The sequence below is a fragment of the Rhinolophus sinicus genome, chromosome 1 (genome assembly GCF_057876585.1).
Source record: "Rhinolophus sinicus isolate RSI-liver-muscle chromosome 1, RSI-T2T, whole genome shotgun sequence".
Classification (NCBI taxonomy): domain Eukaryota; kingdom Metazoa; phylum Chordata; class Mammalia; order Chiroptera; family Rhinolophidae; genus Rhinolophus; species Rhinolophus sinicus.
Window position 1 is genome coordinate 74168647 of NC_142501.1, and position 21683 is coordinate 74190329.

The 21683-nt window shown below is 35.9% G+C and overlaps 1 protein-coding gene across 9 annotated transcripts in view; it reads left to right on the top strand.

Annotated features, from left to right (window-relative positions):
- The window catches only part of NAV3 (neuron navigator 3), a 772754-nt gene that overhangs the window by 631635 nt on the left and 119436 nt on the right, over nt 1–21683 (top strand). For all 9 annotated transcript variants that reach the window (XM_074325380.2, XM_088800952.1, XM_019753171.3 and 6 more), the window contains one exon: nt 1992–2111. In XM_074325380.2, the coding sequence (XP_074181481.2) occupies nt 1992–2111 (120 nt within the window). The remainder of the gene's footprint in view (nt 1–1991; nt 2112–21683) is intronic.

Consider the following 21683-nt stretch of genomic DNA (forward strand, 5'->3'; position numbering starts at 1 on the left):
ACTATAAACAGTACAGGAATTGATGCTCATAATCATAAATTTGTTATCAGAAAAAGTTAAATTATATCTGTATTCCCTATTTAAAAGAGTATGGCAGTGTACTATATATTTTGAAGCCAAAATCCTCTTTTTACTTTTTAATCTTGGTGGAATTAACACGTTGCGTACGGTGGGGTTTAAATCCCTCATACCCCTCTGTTCTGGCAGGTTTTTAAAAGAAACTACTTTAAAATGCACTCTTCTCTTTAAAGCGTAAATGCTTCTATGTCATTTATTATTTTTCTATAAATAATAGATTCTACAAATAAATTATTCTATAAATTATTCTATAAATAATTATTCTACAAATAATTCAATAAAATATGCAAAGTAAAAAGAGTCAACAGTAAAAATGAGAATTCTTGTTATCCGTCCTTAATGCATGGCTCAGAAAAAAACGAAGATTCTCGTGATCCGTACGCAACATGTTAAGTTCTTCAGTTATGAAGAAAATTAATTATGTAGAATACCTTATAAGATAATGTGTTATGACTTAGTGTTATTGTTTTGTATATAAATCGCATGTATTTCCTTTTCAAAATATATGGGAGAGATTTTATGAATAACAAGTAGCTACTATTTATTTGGTTCTCATATTAAGAGCATTTCTCCTTTAATTATCATAAAACCTATCTGCAGTAGATTTTATCCCTCCTGTTTTCAGAAGAAGAAACTGAGGCACAGTTTAAGAAACTTGATCAAGGTCCTTCAACTAGTAAGGACAAAATTTATTAATCATGTAAGTAACTAGCCAATTTCATAATACTGGCTATAACAATTTGGCCCATCTCCAATATGTTTGTGATTAAACTTTTTTATTCCAAAAAGTGAAATCAACTTGAATTTGCTTAAGCAAAATGGGCCTGATGATAAAGAAACAGGGATATCTCCTAGAACCCAAGGGCAAGTTGTGAAGCTAAAACCATTTGGCCAAGCGCCTCGTCTCTTTTTGTTCACCTGTGTCATTGTTTTTATTTTGCTTACCAGCTTTCTCTGCAGCTCTTTTTCTCTGGTGAAAATAAATACCCACAGCTCCTGGGTGTTGATTATCATTAACTCCGTACACATAGAAAGATCGTCTCTTTATCTCAGTTCTCAAGAAAGAAACAGTTCATTAATCCAACGTGGGTTAGGAGATTAAATACCCTGTTCTAATCCTCCTTGGTCAAGGAAGCAAGATTACCTTGTAATAGTACCGTGACTCTGAGGCCGTACCAGCCCTGTGTTATGGTGGTGCTCCTGTGATGGTAAGGAAGTAGATCTCAGAGACAGGAAGTGTGGCTTCAATTCAGACAGCAATGCGTGGTGGCTAAGAGCATAGTTTCTGCAGCAGACCTTTTAGATCACTTCTCAATTCTGCCATGGCTGGTTGAGTGACCTTATGTATGTAAGTCTTTAACCTTTTCGTGCCTAGTTATTTTTTTTTATTTTATCTCTAATGTGGGGATAATAATGTCATTACATGTAAGCTATTTGAACAGTTCCTGACATTTTAAACTGTTCAAATTCAGTACATCTTGGTTATTCGTTTAGATAGTTGCCAATTGTGACATGTATTTTACTTATCAAATAAATTAATTTTAAGTTTGGTAATGTTCTATTACTCCTGTAACCATTGGTGCATCAAAAATGGTATTTACAAAGTGAAATGATCTTGTTTTTATTTTGCTAAGAGTTATATTATCTATAAGCCTGTTCAAAATGTCAATAACAAAAGAGGAAAAAAGGAAGGTTTTATAATAGGTTAGTTACTTGTTGTACTAAGAAAGATTGACTACCTAATAAACTTGAAGAGACATTCTAATTGTTCCTGGTAAGTAGAATGTTTATTTAGGAAAAACAATTATAATAGCGGATATTTGCATAATTATTGAAAATTGTGCAATTTGTTAAGTGAAATTATACAGATGAGGGCATTTAATTCTGTTGATTAATCGGACTTTCATTTTCAGGTACATGACAGATGGGGGACTCAACCTGTATACTCGAAGTCTGAACCGAGTTCCAGACACAGCGACTTCCAGGGATGTCATCCAGAGAGGGGTTCACGACGTGACAGTGGATGCAGACAGGTAATGCCGTCACCAGATATGATGGTGAGAAGTACATAGCGCACTTTCATAAATGAGAGCCTAGGAGTTTTCCAGTATAAACCAAAGGACTTTTAATTCTATATAATAATTATTTTGAAACATTTTAAAAATTAAGGTGCTTTCACTTCTAAGACTTATTGAGCTCTGTATACTGAAAAAAAATTGCTTTGCTGGTGAGAGTATTTAACACACTTCAGGATGAGTGGTGGCAAATTTCAATATTTATAAAAGCAAAATTGTGAACATAGACTTACAGTCTTTATTTGAAAAGAGCTCTGGCTGATATGTTCATTTCAATGCAGATACCCTCAGATGTACCTGGAGGCTAATGATATAAACATTGAAATATAATTCAAATTATCAGGTATCGTGAGCTTGATGCTTTTCTTGAGGGATTTGTTGAAAGCATATAACTCTTGTTTTAGGCTAATTGCTATTTCATAATTGTTTCAAGGTTGTGTGTGTGTGTGTGTGTGTATCACACACTAATTATTTTGCTGGAATTTACTTTGTCAATTTTATCAGAATCAGTGCTGTTTGAGAGCATTGCCTTTGTAAAATAATGTTTGTAGGACATACTTCTGATCTGACTTTGACCCCTCTTCACTCCGAATTTTGAATTTATTGAGTAGGAAGAATGCTTTATATCAGTAATTTGAGTGGTTCTTTAGTTTGGCATTTATGAAGAGGACAAAGGGTTAAGATTTAATGTAGCCACACTCTGAAATAAGAACGGTGCACAATTCTTTGTACATTTTAGTACAACCAGCTCCAAAAGTTAGACAGTGCATTCTAATACTAATCTTAGGTTCTCCTCTCTCTCAAATGCTGCTGATATCTTGGCCAGAGGAACAGTTTTGATTCTCATCCTATGTGCATCCTAGTCTTCTAGTCTGTATAGCGGGGCGGGGGGGGGGAGAGGGAGGGAGGAGGGAGGGAGGGAGGGAGAGAGAGAGAGAGATGCACATGGTTACAAAAGGCTTATGAAAATTTGACCAGTGCCATCCCCCCTGACCTCCTCGTCAACCATTTTCCTTCGCTGACTCCTTCACTAACTGCAACTACCCTGGACTCCTTTTCACTTTGGAATTGATGCTTCCTCTGCCTGGAATGCCCTTTTCTACATTCATTGCATTATTGCCTCCATCACAATATTTATGTTTCAGCTTCGTGTTACCTTCTCAGAGAAGTGTTTCCAGAGTAGCTGAGATACATTTCATTTCCAGCCACTTTCTTCGCCATTACCTTATATTTTTTCTTCAATTTACACATCACTCTTTCAATGTATCATACCTACTTGTTTTCATGTTTATTTTGTATCTTCCCCTTTACAATACAAGCCCAAAAAGCAGAATTTTTGTCGTATTCGCTATATGTTGGCCCTTTAACAAATGCTTGAACAAAGGAATAAATATAGGTTATATAGTCATATAGGCTAGCCAAAGGATCCAGTTGGGTAGAAGGTAAGTGAGGCCAGGGAAGAGCCAATATTCTGCAAATATGTATGTAAGAGAGGGAAAGAGTACATAGGAAAATAAGAAGCAGCGACTAGAAGGGAAGAAATCCAAAGTGTGAACCACATTTTGAATCTAATGATCTACTCTTTGTTAGCTGACAGTGGAGAGATTAAAGGAGGGGGAAAATTTTGTGTTTTGGGAGCAATATTTAGTGTTTTGGGGGTGAAATGAAATTATAGTGGCAGAATCTAGGAGTCGATACAAAGGTGATTTATTTGGGGACAATTGGGATAGCCAGCTCTCTGCTCCTACAAGGCTCCGATTGGGGCCTGGCTGAGAAGCCTAAGCCAAAGGAAAGGCGCTGATAAGCATATAATAAATTGGAATCTGTGAAAGCAGTGGTTCTTTGAGTGTGCTGCCTGGGCCTGCAGCATCAGCCTCACTTGGGAACTTGTTAGAAATGCACATTATCAGCTCCATCCAAGACCTACTGGATCAAAAACTCCAAGGGGAGGGCCCAGCAATCGGAGCTTTAACCAGTCCTCCAGGGGATTCTTATGGACTCTCAAGTGTACGTAAAACTGTCTTAAAATTAACAGATAAATGCCAGGCCTATGAAAATATAAACACTTAAAATAAATATTTAAACGTAAAAAAGACATTTAAACAAATTTACCTTGTTAACTATGTTCTGTCAAGGGAAAGAGAATATAAAAATAATAATGGCACTAATTTTTACACTAGATCAAATGTGTTGCACCTGAAATAAATTGTCTAAGTTTGTTAAAGTCAGCTTTTGAGAATTATATAAAATATTTTTGAAAGAACTATGTAACTTAAGGAATCCAAAAAAAAATAATAATACTTTAGTTACCTGTATTAAACAACAAAAAAATCATAGTGAAAATCCTACTATCAGCAGAGATAGGAGTTTTTCTTTTATTAAAGATAACTCTGAAGCTCTTTTAAAACCCTATATTTAGGAAGTGATTCAGAGTGTATATCATTTTTGAATGCATAGCCTTAAATATTATAGTTGTGTGAGTTCTTCTGCTAATTTAAAATACCTCCTTATACAGGATGTTGTTTTATAACATCTTCTTAATTCTTATATCCATTCCAAATGCAAGAGGCAAGGATAACCATAAAGTAACACCTCTTTGTTCAGTTTTACTCAGAAAAGGCACCAAGAAATCCTGAAGTTCAAATTAAAACCTGCTTAACTTTATTTAATTCAGTGCTTCTGAAGCTTTTTTCATCACTAATTGACCCACTTTTTTTCTATAATGATCATTCATTTCTTTCTGTAATATTTTAAGAAATACTGATATAACCTAATGCCCTCATTTGGTGGCTATAATTTCACAAGGACTTGGGTCTTTTACCTCCTATACATCCAGTTTCCCAGCTATCTCCAGTCAAGGTCTTTTAAATAATATGAAACATATTAGTAACTGGTTCACTTTAGTAAATTGGTAAATGGTAAGGTTTATGATACTTCACTGGTAAGAAAGCTTAAAAACTACATCTATATCTATCTATATGTTTAGGATCTATATCTGTATCCTGTGTGTGTACAGCATTTTATTAATTTTTTATGCTTCTAAAATACAAAAGCTGCATCCGTGAGAATACACTTCCATAATAGCAAAGTAGCCAGCTTGCTGAAATAGCAGTGGACCTGAATTGTTTGTTGCCGTAGTGAAGGTTACAGGTTACCTTTTGATCAACTTCTGGTTAAAATGTGATGGGCAACAGAAAACAGCTGAGTTCCTCTTCCTGGAAGATTGAAATGGCCCCAAAGAAAAGAGGGGGCTTTCAACAACCAACTGTAGTATATTTTAAGTATTTTATTACTCAAAGATATTGCAGTTCCTTTACTTTCCATATCAATCTAACACCAACCCCATTTATTTATTAAACTAACCAAAAAGATTAGAGAATGGGACTAATCCTTGTAGACGCTCTGGGACTTCACAAATAAGATAGTTAAAATGTGTGGGCTGTATCCATTCAGCTCTGGTTTTAATGAGGTTAATCCTAATCCACATACATTTACAATTGGGCCGTGCTATATTTTAAAGTTAATTTAGGGGGAAAACGGGGATAGTTGTTGTTTGGGCCTTTATTGACTCCTGTTACTGTCCTTACACTGGCTTCTATGCTAGCATTAACAAATAGTTGATAAATAAATATATACATGTATAATTTATTTATAATATACACACACACACACACACACACACACACACACACACACACACATACACGTGTGTGTGTGTGTGTGTGTATTTACCTTCTAAGTGCCAAACAGCATAATAGTACCTTGGGTAAAAATAAAACAAAATAATAAAGATGAAAAAGGCCCTGAGTTTAATTGTCAGAGAGCATAATGTATACAAAAACTAAAGGGATAAAATTTACCAAGTCATAATAGATGTATATACAAAGTACCTTAGAAGCACCAAAGGGAAATAAATAATCATTTCTACCTGAGAGGCTTCAAAAAGCAGTATGATTTAAATGGGCCCATAGAGAAGGTGTGAGACCTTTTGACATATAGCCTGAAAGAAATCCGAAGGAATGAGGGAGCGAGAGCACAGAGGCATAAAGAGTTTGGTTAAGGAGATGTTAAAGAAAAGAATAGGTGAACAGTAGTTAAAGCCATAAAAACACATTTCATAAGGAACTATTGCAATAGGGGAAAACAGACCTCAGTGTAGAGGTGGGCTTAATTCTGAGTACAACATGAAAAAGTGGTGATTTAATAGCCAACAAGCAGAATGTGCGGGTCAGTGGATGGAAAATTACTAAGAGGAGATATCAGGGTAGGGGATGCTTGCTAAACCCACTCAACAGGATTCTTGCTGAAGGCCGGCCAGGGTGATCAAGTACTGGGGTGGAGGATGAGAAATCTGACCAGATACTGAAGGTGACAGTATGAAGGTCGGAGGATGCCCTCTGAACTGACCTAGCACTCTTACTAAACTGGGCATGCAAGCCCCGCAAGGGACCAAGGTCAAAGCCTAGTCGAGAAGAGACCTCAGAGGACGCTGACAACAGTTTGGTCAAGGAGAGAGTCTTTGTCAGAGCCATTCATAATGTGATTTTGCCAGTGCACTGGGAATGTGGGCGAGATTACAAGAGACCAGGAGTGTTTGTCTAGCATCATTCTACAGTGTTTGGACCTAAAGGTTTGGTCTGAGTGTATTACTCTGCTCTGACTGTCATAACAAAATACCACTGACTGGGTGGCTTACAAACATTTATTTTCACACAGTTCTAGAGGCTGCAAATCCATGATTACAGTGCAAGTAAATTCATTTTCTGATCAGGGCTCTCTTGGCTTATGGGTAGTCACTCTCTCACTGAGTTCTCACATGGCCTTTCCTCTCACTCTCGGAGTAAGAGGAAGTAATCTCTCCTGTCTTTCCTTCTCCTTATAAGGGCACCAATTGTATTGGAATAGACCCACCCCTATGACCTCATTTAACCTTGATTACCTCAGTAAGGGCTCTATCTCCAAAACAGATACGTTGGAGGTTAGGACGTCAACATATGGATTTTGGAAGGGAGGGGGTGGGACACAATTCTGTCCATTTCACTGTGTAACTCTCGGGTGGTTTTATTCTTACATATCTAGGTTCAGTAGCTGTAAAAGTACTGGATTGAAGTAGTGCTTATATGTAGTATAAACATTATAAGCTCAAATCTTACAGGGCTCAGGAAGCTCACATAAAATGAATGAAGCAAAAAGGACATGGTAAACATGACCACTCCAAAGGGTGTGGCCACCCTGTGGTCTAGAGTTTGTTTCCTGTGGAAATGCACAAGACTGGAAAGGAGGACCTAGGAATGCCAAACCTTTTGATTTTTCAAGGGAAATGAAGAGTCTGAGCTTTTGTGAGAAATAGCCTAATTGCAAAATATTTGTAACTGTCTTAATAGAACTGTGAGACCAATAGATAAAGACAAATTGCTTCAATGGCAGATAATCTAGGAAATCACAGGGAAGCCTATACACAGCAAGAGGCAATGAACATTTCATGGATGGTTATGTAAACTTCCTAGGTCCTATAAAGTCTCCCACAGAGGTACCCTGGAGGTGATACTTGCTTACAGAATGAGAATGCACAGGTACAAATGTGACTGAGCACACTTTCAAGCTTTTAATGAAAAACAGGACAAATCGAAGGTTAATATCCCAGCCACAGAATATCTCAGTGGAGCTGGCCTCAGACCTGCCTGAGGTCTATTATGGTGAGGAATAATTAATTTTGTTTAAACCACTATGTGAATCAACACTGCAAGCTCAGTGGATATTTGTGTCTTTGATGGATAGTGAGAAAACAAGCCCTTAGAATGAACACCCTTGACATTTAAACAGTGAACAAAGGAAGAGTAGCCATTGAAGAGACAAAGAAACCAGTTCTAACACAATGTGGAGGAACAAATAGGTTAACTGATATATTTGATATGAAGAGAAGAGGGAATAGGCAACAGTGTTGAATTCCACAAACAAATGAAGAAGGTTTATGCAAAAGAACAAAACAAAACAAACAAACAAAAAAAACGAGTAATATAAAGTTTAACGTTTGAAAAGTAGAGATCTCCCAGATGATTAAGCCAGGTACAAGCTACAGCCTGAGTTATCAAAACAGAATGGTTATAGAAGTCAAAATCTGGTTATGGAGATGATTTAGCCAGGTGGTCATTAGGTCAATAGGATGACAAAATGAGTCTTAAAGGAAAGGAAGACAAAGTTCCAGGCACCAAATTCTTTATTAAATATGAACAAAGTTATATAGAATGTAGTAACAAAGTTACCATTCCAGGTCCATTCTGGATTGTCTATTACGTTATTCTCTAAATCATATTCCTAAATACTGGGGGTGCCAAAAAATGGGTACACATGACTTGTATTCATCTTTTGTTATCGGTATATATTGAGTATTACAAATTCAATACAGTTTTTTCCTTTCTTAAAATGTGTATACATGTTTTTGGCACCCTCTGCATAGTGACTGTTGATTTCAATTATAAGCTGGTCAATTTAACTTACTCATATTTTAATTGTTTTTGCATGTTTAATCATGACTTAAAAATATAAAAGCATAATTCATCATAGAAATTATTATTTTTGTATTGTACTAACTGACAGATTGATTTGCTTTGTGATACTAAAGTCCAGATGCTGAAACCACAGTGAATGAAGGAGTTTGAAAAGGTCCAAAGGGATTGTCATGATTTTACATGTCTCAGGTTATCAATCATTACAACTCTTAGTATATTAGGGAAGCCTATGTCAAAACATCTAGTCATACTGAATCCCTTTTTTGGGGGGGATAGAAACTTTTCTTCTACTTTCTTAGATTTAATGTTTGGGGGTATGCAAATTATACTGACAGAAGACGATTATCGAGATAACAGTCTTTTACTCGTGTGTATGTGGGAGTTCACATAAAACGTGACTCGAGATGGATAGAATTTCAAGTTCATGTATCATCTTAATAGAGGAAGGGGAGTGGGAGAAGGGCACTCGTGGGTAAACAGATGACTTATTGGAATGATCATTGGTCCCTCAGAAGAAGAAATGGGAGATATGATAGTTTTGTGATAATGTCTGTTTAGGTGATTTCTTCTCCCTACTTCTTGTCTCTGGTGATAGGAGGCAATCTTCTCTGGTTGAAAAACTCCCAAGAAGGGGATTTATGACAGTTGAATTATTTTAAGTTGCTCTGCTTTTAGGCAAATAAGGGAGCTCACGGGGAAAAAAAGAAAAAGAAAAGAAAGAAAAAAAGAAGAGAAGCAAAATCCTTTCTACAGTGTATATTTTGGATCCCTTTACTCTAAATCTGCAGTTGTTATCAATGTGCAGAAACTTTCACTGGCTCTACAAAGGAGCGTGATGAATTCTCATAAAATCATGTGGGGAGTCATTTCTAAGGGAGGGAGGCCCTTGTATTTCCATGACTTCACCAAAGAGGAAAAAAGCTAAGGCAGCAGAGATTCTCCTGAGCCACCAAGTAAAAAACCTCCAGGGTTCAGATCCATGATGCTTGTCACTACTAGTCTGTGTACACTCTAAGAATTCAGTCTATTCTGTGTTGATTTATTGCAGCATAATCACAGAATTACTATATTCCCATATCTTAAGTATTTCCTTCATTAGCTCACTGGCTTTCCAGAGTAATTAAAAGCAAATATAGATTAATAGGCTGAGATGGAAATAAAGTAAATATAATTATTTCATTTCATAATCAAATGCCCTGCCTTTCCCCACCTCATCTCTTTACTGTAAGTAGAGAGAAACCAATGCAAAACATTGGGGAAGTAGACAAAGTTTTATTTGTCCTCTCGCCTTTCTTTTGGTACCTGCTTACCACCGCAAATTTGGGAACTAATGCTAAACTTTGTCCCAGTTCTCAGCACCAACTGACCTAAATGTAAGTAATCTTATAAACTTGCAATAGTTTTAAGCAATTACTGTCATAGAATTAATTCGCACTATACACATATTGCAAACTTACTACTTACTCTCTGTCAAGCACTGTGTTCAATCCTGTGGACCGTGTACTCAAAGGTCTTAATGAGAAGCATATTAGAATAGGGATTATTAAAGTTTAAAAAGCTGTTGAGATTCAAAGGATACTTGAATAATACAGCTAGCCCAATTTATAGGTATTTTTGGTTTGGATACCTTTTAATATCTTTCAAAACATGCATACGGGTGGTTCTAAGATGTGGTAAACCTCTTTCTAAGACTGCTCCTGACATTAAACTTGACTAAAGCCAACCTTTACCATTATAGTAAGTAAGTTGGTGCAAAAGTAATTGCGGTTCTTACAATTATTTTTAACCTTTTAAACCACAATTACTTTTGCAACAACCTAATAGAATTAATCTCCCAATAGAAGAGATGGTCCCCAGACCTCTTTTTACCTTATCTGCTTCCAAAACAATTTACTAATGAATCTTATCAACATGGTGATGATGAGCCAACATGCCACATTATATAAACACCTTATCTTTACAACAGCACTATGGAGCAGGTTTTAGTGCCACCATTTTGTGAGACAAAGTTCTTAGGTCACATCACTTACCTATATACTGTTAATAAATGGCAAGGGCAGGATTTGAATTCGGTTCCTGGACTCTTACTATTATTCATAAAATTACTAATTTGTATAAAGGTTTTTATCATGCCTGGACGACATTTTCTGACTTTGTAAATTATTTCATTTTTTCATTTTAGTCTAGACATACCTATGAAATATGAATAGATCTTTTTTATTAATCTTCATAAGTGTTGGTAAGTTCCTTCAGCAAGTAATCATATTCTAGTTCTGCAGATTGTCAATAAATTTAAAAACGCAATTGATGGAACAATATTTTCACATGAGTTAGGTCACACATAAAAGGCTTGTTAGTTTGTTAATAGCTAATAAAGCAATTTAGCACTGTTTTGTTCATTTTTACATATAAATAAATCTAGCATGATCTTGAAATCCAAATGTCTGTTGAAATATCTATTTCTAAGAGGCTAGGGAAAAAATACAGAAAAGTGGAAAGGTGAGAAATATGTTCAGCTTATATATAGAAAACTACTGAAAAAGTACTTATATGAAGAGAAAAACAATTTGGGCCTTTTATAGTACATGATTTTTTTTTCTATAAACAGCAATAAAACAGCAGAGATGTGGCAGCGAATTTAATTGTTTAATTTGATTTAAGAAGTTAATATCTATACATGAAACAATTGTTTTTCCCTGCAAGAACTAGGGATGGATTCTTTTTTTAATAGGCTAACTAATGGGGTGAGACATTCAACTTTGGATAATTAAATTGAGGGCTTCCGGCTGACCGCTGATAAAATCTGCATCTTCTTCACTCTAGCTTTATAGAGTGGATGGCATAGACTCATTTATTAGAGTCATATGTGCTCCATTTGTATTCTTTTATTTCTTGCTTGACTTAATTTGTTTTTGAAATCATTAAAGTTATCTGCAATGAGCTGGGTTTTTTTAAACATTAACAGAGCTTCCATATGTTTTTTTCCAAATAAATTGCAAATGAAAGTGTTTTTCTTACAAATAAGTGTTTATTTTCTGAATTAAATAGTTATTTTGTTATTATATAGCTTTTCTGTGTTTACTGAAGAAAATTCACAGAATAAATAAAAATGTAAAGAAGAATATAAAAATAATCAATAACTCTCCCATCCTCAAAACAACCAAGAATATTGCTTTGATGTGTTTCCTCCTAGCCTTGCTTACCCTCTCCATTTACACAATTTGGGTTATACCACCTATATAATATATTATCCTGCTTTCCTAACCTATCTTACATAATGAACACTACCACATAGTATGAAATATTATTTTAAATTATGACTTTTAATGATTGTATGTTATTCTATCATATGGAATAAATTATATATAAGGAGGACGCCCCATGTATATCGACATAATTGTGTGTGTGTGTATACATATGTACATTTGGAATTTGATTTAATTTTTCCATGTAAATCTCATTCTGTAGGATTAAGTTTTATAATTTATTTTTAATTTTAGATTTTTCTTTATTTCAAGTATGTATTTAGGGTTCTATAGACTGTTAGGATTTATGAATTTGTTACAACTTTAAAATATTTTGTCAGCCAGGTTTTCCTGCTGACAGATAGTAAAAACTATTGACTGAAACTGTGCATTTGTTTTTTAAACTTAATTAGGATCCAGAGGTGCATATTTCTTACAGAAAAAATTCTTATTATTTGTTTCTATAACGGCATATTCTACTCTGATCCCAAACAGTTTGTACAATCTATATCCACTTGGCAATCCAAACATTTGCTACATAAAAATAAAAGTAATTATAGTAATAGTTTATTATTGAGTAACCTTGTTAGTGACAGGCATATTTATTTCTTTGTCTTGGGAGATGTTAACACACTCCTTTTAGTCACTAATAGAACAAGAGAACAACAAGAAAAGCAATAAAGGCATAGAAGATTTGAACAACACCGTAAAAAACTTGACCTAACGGGCATACGTAGAACGCAGAAGCAAGACTAGCAGAATTCACATTCTTTTCAAATACACACTGGATATTTATGTTGGGACATAAAGTAAGTCCCAACAAATTTCAAAGAACTGACATCCTCCAAGGTATTTTCTTTGACCACAGTGGAATTAGCTAGAAAACCTTAACAGAAAAGATAGACCATTACTCTGTTTCAAAATTAGGAAATATAGTTCCAAATAACATTTGGGTAAAAGAAGAAATCACAACAAGAATTATGAAATATTTTGAACTGAATGATAAGGAGAACAGTACATATTAAAATTTATGAGATGTGACCAAAACTCATGCTTAGAGGAAAAGTTATAGCTTTAAATACATATTATTATAAGACCGCAACAAGAAAAATAAGAAAGGCTGAAAATCAATGTGCCATTCTTCCAAGTTAGTAATTCTCCAATTCAAGACATTAGGAAAAGAAAAGCAAATTAAACCCAAAGAAGCAGGAAGAAAATATATACATAAAAGCAGAAACTAATGAAATGGTTTCTAAGTATTTTACATGTATTAACTAATTTAATCCTCATAACAACCTTCTGTATTTGATACTATTATATAATTATCACCTTTTTACAAACGAGGCATCCTCAACACAAAGAGTTTGAATAACTTGCTCCAGGTCACACATTAGTAAATGTCAGAGCCGGATTTAAACTCAGGTCAAGCAAAATAAATAAGTGAATTTTTAAAATTATATATATATATATTATATTATTTTAAATACTATATATATATATGTATATATATATATATATATTTTATATTTTTTATCTTTTTCAGCTTCAGTTTTGACTAAGTAATTTAATTGTCCCTTGACGCTTTCTAAGCCAGTTTGATGGGCTAGTGGCTAGACCTGGTGAATCAATAGTAAAAAAACAATAGAAATGTTGTTCGAATTCCAATTAAGTACTACATTTTTAGGATATGTTGGTGCCATATATATTATAGCAGAAATATTTTGATATTCAAGTATTATACCAGCTCCACTGCTACCGAAACTCTCCAAACATATTACTGAAAATATATATTTTTTAATATACAAACAAGCCACAAGGGTCAAAGTACAGAAGGCAATACTAGTAAGGAAGCTTTGCGCAAGACAGGTGACAGAGAAAGAGAGAGAAAGGTGACTAATTTAGTAGCCCATGAAAGCCCTGAGCACACTGCAGGTGAACTCAGGAAGCAGTGCGGTTTGTACCACAGAAACCCCAAGGACTTGGGAATGTTAGGATTGGTTACCTTGGGATGCAGGATGAATGTGAAGTAAACATAGGAAGAATTGGATCGAAGTTTTTTAAGAGGCAGTCAGACCCTGAGATTCTCCAACACAAACCATGAATAACTGGGCAATTGTCACTTTTCTATTTTAGCAAAATACTAGAGAGTCTACTTTGGGGAGGGAAAAAAGAAATGGAATCTGTATGGGATGCAGGGTACCTTGGAGGACTGACAATAGTGTAATTAAGTGAAGTTTCCAAAATCAACATGGAGATGACCAGCTTTTCCACTATTTAGATTCTATAACCCTCGCCACCAGGTGTATGTCTCTCTAATCAGGACCATCATTTGCCCTCTTTTTTCGCCACATATCTGCCAGGTGCTTACTAAATATAAGTCCTTGAATCATTTTCATCAGTATACATTTGGAAAAAAATATATAGTATCATGAGATAGAATTTAGCACAATTGTTTATTAAAAACATTTGGGTTTCTGGCTTTTGATCCCAGCTAAGTAATAACTGTGTGACTCCAGAAAGTTGTTTAACTTTCAGAGTTTAAATGAGGCTCTGCCTCATTTTTATCCTTACAAAAATAAATGAACTATTAGTAACAGCTAGTTACACTATTAGGCCTCTTTCGATTGTAAATGACACAAAATCATTTTAAAATTGGATTTAGAAAAAAAGGCACGCGTTGTCCCCATATCTGAGAAGTCCATCGGTAGCTTGGAATTTGTATGGGGCTATGTGTAACAGTATCGGGTCCCCTTTATCTGTTGCCTTGGCTGTGGTATTTTGCATGGGTAGGTTGGATACTCCTCATTACTGCAGCTCACTCTCAATCCTACACAACTCAAGGTTCAAGTTCAGTGTGCGAGAAGCAAGCTCCTTCAAAGTTCCTAAGAGTCACTGGGATTGGACCATATACACATTCTTTAACCTATCACCACAGCCCACAAAGCATCTTAACTCCCTAAATCCTTACTTACATCTTAACATAGTTAATCTATACAATTATCTATGCCCCTTTTTCTAATCCATCCATTCTTGTGTTCCATACCTGTGCATCCTGGCTTCTGGCCCACAGCTGTATCTCATCCCTTGCCTTACCTGACCTCACAGTGTACACTTTGAAAATATTGAATTATTTGTCCCCCTCTTACACACCCCCTCCAATCTGCTGTGTCATGCCTTTGCTTAGACCTAGAATTCCATACTTAACTTGGAATAACCATTCTGTTTTCCTTCATATTTCTTAGTCATTCTCTAAGACTCACTTCAGGTGTTGCATCCTCTGTGAACTTTCTTCAGTACCTTAGTAGGCTCAGTGTCCCTTCTCGGTACACTGCGTGTACTTCAGTCTTACAATTTACCACGTTATTTTGAAGACTCTCTTTATGTGTATTTCTCTCCCAGAAGCCTATGATATATCCAAGGAAAGTGTGTCCTCTTGAGCCCTGTATCCTCAGTTTCAAATGCAGTTCTTGTCACAAAATATACATCTGTTGTCCAGAAATCCCATTTCGTCATGTGCATCCTTGTATTTCATCATGTACATCCTACATTGTATTGAAACTATTTTTTCCATGTCTTATTTGACTTTATATTCTTAGCATCTAGCCCAGAGCCTTATATACTGTTAGTAGTCAATACATATGTAAGTGAGTGAATGAATGAATGAATGAATGAATGAAATGCTTTCTTTTGTGGAGAGCTTTTTTAAAAAACCACGGTAGAAAAAGAAGCAAGTAGATAAGCATATTAACATTGAAAGGCATTAGAGAAGAGATGTACTATGTGTCACTGTCTTTCAAAACCATACCATCCAGAATATTGCTATGTGTTTCTTTTTAATTGAGATATAATTGACATATATAGCACTGTATCAATTTAAGATGTACACTGTGTTGATTTGGTTCTACCTGGAGATCTTTTATAAAATATTCTGAGCAAGACACTCAAACCAGAAATTTAAATAGCAAAATATAATGCTAGGATATCCAGTAGCAATTTTCTTCAGAAATTCTGCTTTAAGTATGTTTTGATTAAGTCGTAAAAAAACCACAGAACTCATCTCTGAGTGTAGAATTGTATAGTGTGAAACTATAGACTTCTTAAATTGGGTGTAGTATATATAACTTATATTGATATTTCTGGGGAAAAACTACAATTGTACGTGTACAGACCTTTCAACATTTCTTAAGTTTTTTTTCTCATTATTGAGTGTTTGTTTACTCCTTGATATTACTTCCATGAAATAGGGAAAGTTGTTAAATGCCTTATTTGACAAATTAAAATATGAAAGCGCAATGAAGTTAACTGAACTTCCAATCATTAAATGACCAAGTTGGGTCTGAATTCATCTTGATTCTGATCTAGGCCAAGGATCAGCACACTTTTTACTGGAAAGGCTCAGACAGTAAGTATTTTAGGCTTTGCAGGGTGAGGAACAAAATAAAAAATTGTTTATGTTCTTAGATAATGAGAAAACAAATTGCCACGATTTTTTTTCAACTGTGTAAAAATGTAAAGAACATCTGTAGCTCGTGGGGTGTACAGTTTGGATTTGGTTCACAACCATAGCGTGCTGACTCCTGTTCTAGGCCATTTTTAGACCTGACATTCATTCTCTGTATTAGTTTGCTAGATCTACCATAGCAAACTACCACCAATTGGGTGGATTAAACAATAGAAATGTATTGCCTCACAGTTCTGGAGAGTAGGGAATCCACAAACCCTGTCCACATATGGGCAGGTTTGACTCCTTCTGAGAGCCAGAAACGAAGGACCTCGGACACTCCCTTTGGCTTGTAGGTGGCTGTTTTCTCTCTGTCTTCACATTGTCTTTCTCCATGTCTGTGTCTGTGTCCCAATTTCCCTTTTTATAAGAATATCAGTCATATTGGATTAATGTGTACCCTAATGAGCTCACTTTAATTTGATTACCCCTGTAAAGACCCTATCTCCGAATGAGGTCACATTGTGAGGTGCTGGGGGTTAGGACACTGGCATATGTCCAGGGGAGGGGAGTGGCATAGAATTCAACCATAACGCTCTTGCTCTCTTTGTACTCCATCAAACTTGATTACTATTAGGAGATAATAAAGTAACAAGTATGAGAGTTGTATCTCACTCTTTCCGTCCTTCTAAATTTAAAGCCAGAGTTTGTCTTTCAACAGCCTTGTAGCATAATAACAGAAAAATAGAACTGAACTGAGAAAATACAAAGATGACCCTATAAGACTTGCGACCTCAACCCTGTAAAACACACAGAAGAAAAGATGGAATAGTATGAATCATCTGAATATTTAAACATTTTAGCAAATGCGTAGCAATATTTAGAAACATCAAATAACAAGGGAAGTTATTAATTGTGATCATGTTTATAACAAATATTCTACAATTAAGATCCTTAACTCTGTGATTCCCTAAATATATCAAAAATAAAATTCACAAACCACACCCTCCTGTGTCCAAGCAGCAGATAAGAACTGACTCTAAAATAAAACTTGCCATTTGAAATCCCCTGCTGTGAATGTGCCTTGTTGTTAGGAAGTGTTTTACCTTTGATAGCTATCGCTGCCACAGCATGAAGAGGTGCATTGAGTTTTACTGCCAGGGTAAGAATGGGTTAGCAGACAAATTCTAAAGAGGATTTTTTTAAAAATTTATTTTTAGATGAAAAGACTGTGTGAGGTTCTTAGATATAAAGACTTAGATTTGCGGCTTACCTTCCTGTAACTGTGTTTGGAAAAATTAGTCCATAGTCATCAATTTTGAAAGATAGGTGCTTTAAAACAGAGCACGGTATTCTAGCTCTTTGAAATCTTATTAGCCTGCCATTGATCCATGCATTAGTTTCATGCGTTGACATTTTTATCAACGAAAGGAGGCAGTGTATTTTGGTATTTGTTGCTTGCTATTTGACATTTGATATTGGCTTCCTTATCCCAAACCTACTTTAGTAGGACTATTGTAAAGAATACAAAGGATTACATACAAAAATGACCTTCTACAGGGCCAACAATTCCCTTCTTTAATTCTTTTCACAGAAGACAGTGTTGAGTTCATTTTTAAATCACTCACTTCTTTACAAGTAAGAAAGAAACATGAGACTTCTTTAATTGGTTAGAGCATGCACTGATCATATTTCTAGAATGGATCCATCTTCAAAGAGATCACTGGGGACGTGATGAGGCCTGTCCACCAAATGGAGTTCCCATCAATCCGCTCAGGATAAGTGTTGATTACTCTCTTCCCTACATATGGCAGTAGGGGAAGGGAAGGGGACTCACATTTGTTTAACTCTGAGGGGCGCTGTACCAAGTGCTTTATAGTCAAAATCAAAGATACTATATGTATTCTGCATTTCGCAAATGAACCAATTCAAGCATGGAGAGTGAATGTATCTACTGTACTAAATGTATTTTGTTTACATTTGAAAACCTTATGAACACGTTCCTGCCCCCACTTCCCCATTTTGTTGACAATAGAATCTCATACTGTATCCACATGGGCTTTCTTGACTAGTATGTCAGACTAGAATAGGTTAGGTTTAGGGCATAGTTAGAATTTTTCTCACTTAAAAGCATCTCTTTCGTATAGGTACTCACATGGTGTGGGGTGAGGTACAAAAGCACAAAAGACCAGTAGTTAGTGGAAAAGGAGAGTATTTTGTCTCCTTAGCCAGCAGGCAGCAGGAGGAGAGCGGGCTTCCTTCTCTCATTTTCTAAAGATCAATAGGAAGGAAACCTTTTGTAAAATTAAGTTGTCTGTGTGATATATAGAGTGAGCCTTAAATTGACTTTTAAATGTTTTCTATCTTGAAACATCCTTTTAAAATAAATTTTCACCTGCGTAAATGTTCTCTTTGAATTAAAGGCTTAATCACCGCACTCTGAAGAGATGCTTTTCTTAACCTTCTGATTCCATTGTTACTATAATGACAGCAACTCAATAACTCAGTAGGTGTCAGTATTGATTATGACTTTTAGATTTACTTCCCCCCCACCCCCCATAGTTTAATTTCTTTCTAAAATAGATCATAACTCTTGATTGGCTGCCGCCTTGGAAGTTTTCCAAGATATTGGATTCATGGTAAGATAATGGTGTTCAAATTGATACTGGTGGTCACTAGGGGACCTGGGCTCTTTTTCTCCCACTGTGATGCTCCGTTTCTCAGCATACAGCAAAAACTCATATAGCTTGATTGTAGCCTCAATGCAGAGTTAATCATTAAAGTCAAGTGCATCCTGCAGGTACAATCAGCACCATCTAATTATCTCAAACTTGTTTGTCTTATGACTTTGTTTAAGGAGCACATATACATGATAATAACAACTGGGCTAATTCAAAATCCTGTCAACCACAGGCAATTTAGTCCTTGTAAATGGAGTCGGGTGCATTGTAGAGATTATGTCCACGTGACAAATGAGCAGGTGTGGCGAGGAAAGACAATTAGGCAAGAAATTGAAAAGCACATTTTTTTTTTCCTTAGGAGAAAACCAATCAAGCTGTATGAGTCTTTGTTTAATGTGTATATGAAACATTCAGTTGTACTGTTATAACCCATCTCTAATGCGTTGCAAACTCTATATCATTATAAAGTATTGAGAAAGTGAGGTAGATGTTTGAAACTCACAGGATTTATTTATTTTTTTCTTGAAAGAATATCTACTGGTCAGAGTCAACATTGTTATGCTTTTTATTATTCCCCATGCATCGATCCAGCTAAGGAGCAGTTAGTTCAGCTCTGGCCCATGCAGATCTTTGTGCTCAACACAGCTTGAGGGCCCCAAGGTGTTGATTGCAACCTTTTGTAAAATGTGAACGGCAGGAGATGATGAGGGGAGGCATCCTGGTGTGGAGGCTCCATTCAGCTTGTCAGCTGTCAATCTTGTTGATACTCTTGCTCATTGTCAACAATCATTTACTCTTAGGGTCTCTTGCTGCTTTCTCTTTGAAAATCCTGGCCTAGAGACCTATTTACACACATGGGAAGCCTGATAGGGACAGATCTTGAAGTGGAGAGGCTTGTCTGAGGTAATCTGCTGTTCCTCCCATGTTAAAATGATAATATTTCTCCCTGCCCTGGGAGAAGGGCCTAGGGAACCATTTATCCTCTCTAGGGTCAGCACTGAGGATCCCGTTCCTTTTGTCACCCAAACTCTGTATTTCTACCTCTGACCACATGACAACGAAGATAACTTTTCATTTTAAAAGCCAAACTGCCTAAGGATGAGAATGTTTTAGCTATTTTCCTGGGGACTATTTCATTTATCTCATTCCTTGGCATATGCACATTTTCCAATATAAATGTATGCATCGATGAATTATTTATCTTAATTGTTTTGTCAAGTGCATAGCCTGTTTTGAAAATGTCTGTGCATAGTTTTTAAGAAAAACATGTTCTCTCAGATCAGTTAACTCTTTCTGGCAAGTTTTAGCTTGAGGGTGACATGCTATACGTTGAGTACTTTGGTATTTTGATTTAGAAATGCTGCGTGTGCTCTGTTCATCTATTATTAAACAGCAACAGAGTGTGGTATAGTTCTTGAACTGTTACATGCATCAAACATTGAAGACATACACTTAATGTGATAATTAAAAGATTATCCCTCATACCTGTACAGTTCTGTAAATCCTCCTTTTTTAAATTCCATTTTGCATACCTTCCCAATACCTGGGCCTTTCACTGTGCTTCTTAGAATTCAAATCCACAGTCAGCTAAATTGCCTGGATTGGCAATCTCTTCTTGAATCATACACTTCACCTTCTTTTCCTGTAAACTGCCTCTCCCCTCCAGGCCTGTGGTTCCCACAGAGTGCTTCGCCCTCTACCCTTCTGTTACTGGCCTGGATGTATGTTACATGAGCTCCTTCTGCTAACGCATTTTCACTCTCTGCTTTTCCCTAAAAACATGCAGGTTTGAAGCCCTTACCATCAATATAGACCACCTGCTACCCCTCCTTGGTCTTGTCATTCCAATAAGCCACTTTCCCTCTGTTTTTCAATATTTTAACTCTTTTTTTTTTTTTTTTTGGCACTTTAATACTGCTCCTGTCATGAGTCATTATGTTAGTATCTGCGTATACTTTCCAATAGCCCGACTTCTCAGAACCTTTGACACCTTATCCTCCAATGATCTAGCCTTCCATTCTATTTTAGCCACATGTTCCCACTGCCACATCCTAGAACTTGTTAATAAGTTCTCAGTTAAACAATTTTGAGTGTCATGCTCTCGCACAACCACTGCTACTTTTCCAGTTTACTCCTTTTTATTATCCCAGCTTCAAGAATAATATAATCCTAGCGGGATTTCAAGCTGGTCAGAAGCGCATGCCTTCACTGTGTCCTCACATTCTCCTTTGTACCAGTTAGATTCCATGATGTGTGTGTATATATAATATTGGATATAGATATTCTCTGTACTTCACTGGCCCTTTCTCTCTTTGCATATTTAAATACCAAAACTTCAACCTTTAGTTAAACCCAGCATTTCATCTACTCTGCCCCTGACCAGCTCAAAGTGACAATAAAATTTCAAAAATCACGCAGACTGACTTCATAGTAAGTTCATAACTAGTGATCCCCAGTGGATTCCTACTGTGCCCAGAAATTCCTCATTTTCTTGGTATACTTACTCTTCATTCTCTCACTACATAATTGATCCCTAGTCTCTCTCCTCAAACTTCTAGTCTCTCCTTCCCATTCTGATTCTCAGCTAGCATGCTTACTATTTCCCTGAGAAAATGGAAGCCATCCAAATACATTTTCATCACCCTAACTACCTT